Raw genomic sequence first — 5,685 nt, 5'->3', positions numbered from 1 at the left:
GAATTTTACATGTCATAGGACGGAAGAACTCCAATTTTGGATTCTTTGCATTGCTTTAGAAGTGGTGCGTTGACAGTTCATTTGGATGAAGAAATTAAAAAAACTAAGACAACAACAATTTTATTCTCAAATTTCGCTTTTTATTTTTATCAGTATTGTTTGTTACACTTTCATTTTTTTATTATCTAATTTTTACAACTTTTTCGCTTCCACCGGGGGTTGAACCAGGGTCTGTTGGCACCAAAACAGAACTAACACGATGGATCAAAACGTTAATTCAAATGTTTGTGATACGAACCTAATACGACACCACTGCATGAAATTCTAACTACTTCCTGAGTTCTTTATTATTATGAATGAAAAAATAAAGAACGCTGGTTCAAATCTCACCAGCGAAAATATTTTTTCAAACATTTTTCTAAAAAATTATTTTTTCATGTTATACACACGGATGCCACTCGAGTCAAAAATAATCTACCAAATTTTGAAGAAAATTTTTCCTAAAACTACCAAACCAAAAAGTCTTGTTTTGCAAATTTTTTTTCTATAACATATTGTCAAAAATATTTTGTGAAAATAATATTTCTATATAGGATTTTGTCAAAATTTTGTTACACTTTTATTTTTTTATTATCTAATTTTTACAACTTTTTCGCTTCCACCGTGGGTTGAACCAGGGTCTGTTGGCACCAAAACAGAACGAACACGATGCATCAAAACGTTTATTCAAATGTTAGTGATACGAACCTAATACGACACCACTGCATGAAATTCTAACTACTTCCTGAGATGTTCTTTATTATTATGAATGAAAAAATAAAGATCGCTGGTTCAAATCTCACCAGCGAAAATTTTTTTCAAACATTATTCTAAAAAATTATTTTTTCATGTTATACACACGGATGCCACTCGAGTCAAAAATAATCTACCAAATTTTGAAGAAAATTTTACCTAAAACTACCAAACCCAAAAGTCTTGTTTTGCAAAATTTTTTTTCTATAACATATTGTCAAAAATATTTTGTGAAAATAATATTTCTATATAGAATTTTGTCAAAATTTTATTTCTATATAAAATTTTTTTCAAAATTTTATTCTATAGAAATTTTTTTTCAAAATTTTATTTCTATAGAAAATTTTGTCAACATTTTATTTCTATAGAAAATTTTGTCCAAATTTTATTTCCATAGAAATTTTTTTAAAAATTTTATTTCTTTTATTTCTATAGAAAAAATTTAGTCTACATTTTTTTTCTATAGAAAATTATGTCAAAATTTTATTTCCATAGAAATTTTGGTAATTTTTTTTTTCTATAGAAAATTTTGTAAAAATTTTATTTCCATAGAAAATTTTTTTCTATAGAAAAAAATTTATTTCCTTAGAAAATTTAGTCTACATTTTTTTCTATAGAAAATTATGTCAAAATTTTATTTCAATAGAATTTTTTTTTTCAACATTTTATTTCTAATTTAATAATAATTGTAAAATTATCTGGCGTTTTCTTTTCAATGACTCTATTAATCATGTTCCTTAATCTAAATCTGTCCATAAAGCTCGATTAATAATTGTAAAATTAGATATAATGCATTTGGACGTTAATTGCCTTTTTCGGTATCAGGCTAACATGAAATATAAAAATTTTATTTCTATAGGAAAATAAAGATATAAAAATTATTGAAGTACCTTTTAGTTGAAGAGAGATATTTTGCAAATTCTACCCAATTATCAGAAATTCTACCAATCTACCAAATAGTAAAAAAATCTACCATTGTTGGTAAAATTCTATCAACTGTGGCAACCGTGGCCTTTTTATACCCACCATCATATGTTATACTATGTTACCACCACGTACCAAATTTCAACCAGATCGGATGAATTTTGCTTTTCCAAAAGGCACAGGAGGTCATATCTGGGGATCAGTTTATATGGGGGCTCTATATAATTATGGACTGATATGAACCACCCAGCAAAAAAAGAGCTTCTATAAAAGTAGTTTGGATACCCAATCTGTGATCCGGAAGTAGTACAAACTTGGATCATCTCCAATGAATTTTACATGGGCTTGTCATAGGACGGAAGAACTCCCTTTTTGGATCCTTTGTATTGCTTTAGAAGTTGTGCCCTGGAAGTTAATCTGAATGAAGAAAGTTAAAAAGCGAAAAAAAATTTTTTTTCAACCAATTTCACTTTTTTTCATCCATATGTTTTATTACACAATTACTTTTCTATTATCTAATTTTTACAATTTGAAAAGCTTTTTCGCACCGACCAGGGGTTGAACCTGGGTTTGCACCATAACAGAACACCTTAGTACACTCAGCCACAAACGCCATTGAACATTAAGCGTCGAAAAGTCAATTCAAATGTTTGTGATATGATCGTAATACGACACCAAGGAATAACATTCTAATTGCTTCTCGAGATGTTCTTTATTAATATGAACGAAAAAATAAGAAACGCAGGTTCAAATCTCACCAGCGGCAATTTTTTTATCAAATATTTTTCCAAAAAAATATTTTGTTATGCCATGCATCGTTTTTATACCCTGCGCCACTCTGTGGAACAGTGTATTAAAGGGTGATTTGTTAAGAGCTTGATAACTTTTAAAAAAAAAAAACGCATAAAATTTGCAAAATCTCATCGGTTCTTTATTTGAAACGTTAGATTGGTCCATGACATTTACTTTTTGAAGATAATTTCATTTAAATGTTGACCGCGGCTGCGTCTTAGGTGGTCCATTCGGAAAGTCCAATTTTGGGCAACTTTTTCGAGCATTTCGGCCGGAATAGCCCGAATTTCTTCGGAAATGTTTTCTTCCAAAGCTGGAATAGTTGCTGGCTTATTTCTGTAGACTTTAGACTTGACGTAGCCCCACAAAAAATAGTCTAAAGGCGTCAAATCGCATGATCTTGGTGGCCAACTTACCGGTCCATTTCTTGAGATGAATTGTTCTCCGAAGTTTTTCCTCAAAATGGCCATAGAATCGCGAGCTGTGTGGCATGTAGCGCCATCTTGTTGAAACCACATGTCAACCAAGTTCAGTTCTTCCATTTTTGGCAACAAAAAGTTTGTTAGCATCGAACGATAGCGATCGCCATTCACCGTAACGTTGCGTCCAACAGCATCTTTGAAAAAATACGGTCCAATGATTCCACCAGCGTACAAACCACACCAAACAGTGCATTTTTCGGGATGCATGGGCAGTTCTTGAACGGCTTCTGGTTGCTCTTCACTCCAAATGCGGCAATTTTGCTTATTTACGTAGCCATTCAACCAGAAATGAGCCTCATCGCTGAACAAAATATGTCGATAAAAAAGCGGATTTTCTGCCAACTTTTCTAGGGCCCATTCACTGAAAATTCGACGTTGTGGCTCGTTAGTAAGTCTATTCATGATGAAATGTCAAAGCATACTGAGCATCTTTCTCTTTGACACCATGTCTGAAATCCCACGTGATCTGTCAAATACTAATGCATGAAAATCCTAACCTCAAAAGAATCACCCTTTATAAGTTAGTGCATATGTTTGTAACACCCAGAAGGAGACGAGATACACACATGGTGTCTTTGGCAATAATGCTCAGGGTGGGTCCCTGAGTCGATATAAGCATGTCCGTCTGTCCGTCCGTCCGTCCGTCCGTCCGTCTGTGAACACATTTTTGTGATCAAAGTCTAGGTCGCAATTTAAGTCCAATCGCCTTCAAATTTGGCACATGTTCCTAATTTGGGTCAGAATAGAACCCTATTGATTTTGGAAGAAATCGGTTTAGATTTAGATGTAGCTCCCATCTATATCTTTCGCCCGATATGCACTAATATGGACCCAGCAGTCAGAGTTTTATACCGATTTGCTTGAAATTTTGTACAAACATAACACTTAGTCGTATAGTCAAGTGTGCAAAATTTGATTGAAATCGGTTTAGATTTAGATATAGCTCCCATATATATCGTTCGCCCGATATGGAATAATATGGTTCTAATAGCCAGAGTTTTGGCCCAATTTAGTTGAAATTTGGCACAGGGAGTAGATGTAGCATTGTAGCTATGCGTGGAAAATTTGATTGAAATCGGTTCAGATTTATATATAGCTCCCATATATAGCTTTCGCCCGATTTACACTCATATGACCACAGAGGCCAATTTTTTACTCCGATTTAGTTGAAATTTTGGACAGGGAGTAGAATTAGCATTGTAGCTATGCGTGCTGAATTTGGTTGAAATCGGTTCAGATTTAGACATATCTCCCATATATAGCTTTCGCCCGATTTACACTCATATGACCACAGAGGCCAATTTTTTCTTCCGATTTAGAGTAGAATTAGCATTGTAGCTATGCGTGCCAAATTTGGTTGAAATCGGTTCAGATTTAGATATAGCTCCCATATATATGTTTTTCTGATTTCGACAAAAATGGTCAAAATACCAATATTTTCCTTGTTAAATCGTCACTGCTTAGTAGAAAAGTTGTAAAAATGACTATAATTTTCCTAAACTTCTAAGAGAAATTATATGTATTTGTTTTTTGTTTTAAATAAAATAAAAATTTGTTTAAAAACTAAATTAAAAAAAAAAATAAAAATAATAATAAAATAAACACGCACGTGCTTTGCTCGCTCATCACACCATTCGTTCGTTTTCTATTATGTACAACTATCAGGATGTTGACTTTGTTTACGCTTAGATTTTGGCTCTTTGTATGATCGATTGATGAACGTCTAGGATTGCCAAGGGTTACTAAAGCACTGGCCACAGCAAGGCCAGCAGGTTGACCGGCAGGAGCATGCTGGAGACCACCTGATTGATGATATGACAAAAGACATTAATAATTACAGGGTCATATTATGAGAGAATTATGATTACCTGTGGGTAAACGGACTAGAAGAGACAGCACAGCGGCTCTATTTCCACTGCATGGCTCTAAAGCTATGTGACTGGGACAATCCTATTATTAAGACAAGAAAATTATTTCATTGCGCTTAATATTTTTTATACAGTTCTCTTTAAAATTACCTTTTTATGTTTTTTACTCATATTGGCAATACCCTCCATGGTCAATGACAAATCGATATTTTCACGACTTTCTATTTCCACTAGCACCTGTAGATCATAAAAAGAATTACAAATTGTGATTAATATCAAATCTTAATTAATTTTAATTTTTTTTAAGTTTTCAATTATTTTTTAATTTGCTATAGAAATAAAATTCATATCAATATAAAATTTTGACAAAATTTTCATAAGAAATAAAATTTTTGAAAAATTTTCTATAGAAATAAAATTTTGACAACATTTTCTATAGAAATAAAATTTTCCATTTGTTTTGTTTTGTTATTGTTGGTTTTGTTCTTTAAGCATTGTTGTTGTTTTTTTATTTCAGCTTAAAACCATACATTGACTAAACTACAAGAGTAGCTTAACCAACAGAGGAAAAGAATGTTTGTCAAATTTATTTGGGCAAAGCCCTATAGACTGCAAGATGGTTGGATGGACGCACGTTTCGGAATTACCACATTCCTCATCAGCATCCTCTACTTGCAGCAAAACTATCAACCAATTATCAGAATAAATTCAGGCAGTTTATTAAACCCAACAAAAACCACACTTGAACCCTCCGAAAAAAGGTTTTACATTGATAGCCGGCTTATGCCGAAATAAACTCGAAACAAACATATCTCTTTTCCTAATTT

General features: G+C 32.5%; 1 protein-coding gene across 1 annotated transcript; it reads right to left on the bottom strand.

The window, feature by feature from the left end:
- Positions 1-4,500: 4,500 nt before the first annotated feature.
- On the bottom strand, positions 4,501-5,093 carry LOC142224395 (attractin-like protein 1). Its single transcript, XM_075294172.1, has 3 exons — positions 5,009-5,093; positions 4,859-4,940; positions 4,501-4,792 (listed from the first exon to the last, which is right to left on the bottom strand). Exons 1-3 carry the CDS (start codon positions 5,045-5,047, stop codon positions 4,554-4,556), a joined length of 360 nt encoding a protein of 119 aa, XP_075150287.1. The 5' UTR covers positions 5,048-5,093; the 3' UTR covers positions 4,501-4,553.
- Positions 5,094-5,685: the final 592 nt, after the last annotated feature.

The sequence above is a fragment of the Haematobia irritans genome, chromosome 2 (assembly GCF_050003625.1).
Source record: "Haematobia irritans isolate KBUSLIRL chromosome 2, ASM5000362v1, whole genome shotgun sequence".
In the NCBI taxonomy this organism is placed as follows: Eukaryota; Metazoa; Arthropoda; class Insecta; order Diptera; family Muscidae; genus Haematobia; species Haematobia irritans.
This window is presented reverse-complemented; position numbering and strand designations above follow the sequence as displayed.

Excerpts from the sequence above, each read along its gene's own strand:
- LOC142224395 (XM_075294172.1), bottom strand. The coding sequence starts at position 5,047 with ATGGAGGGTATTGCCAATATGAGTAAAAAACATAAAAAG. Across the intron at positions 4,941-5,008 it reads TGAGTAAAAAACATAAAAAG|GATTGTCCCAGTCACATAGC; the intron begins GTAATTTTAAAG and ends TCTTAATAATAG. Across the intron at positions 4,793-4,858 it reads TCTAGTCCGTTTACCCACAG|GTGGTCTCCAGCATGCTCCT; the intron begins GTAATCATAATT and ends ATCATCAATCAG.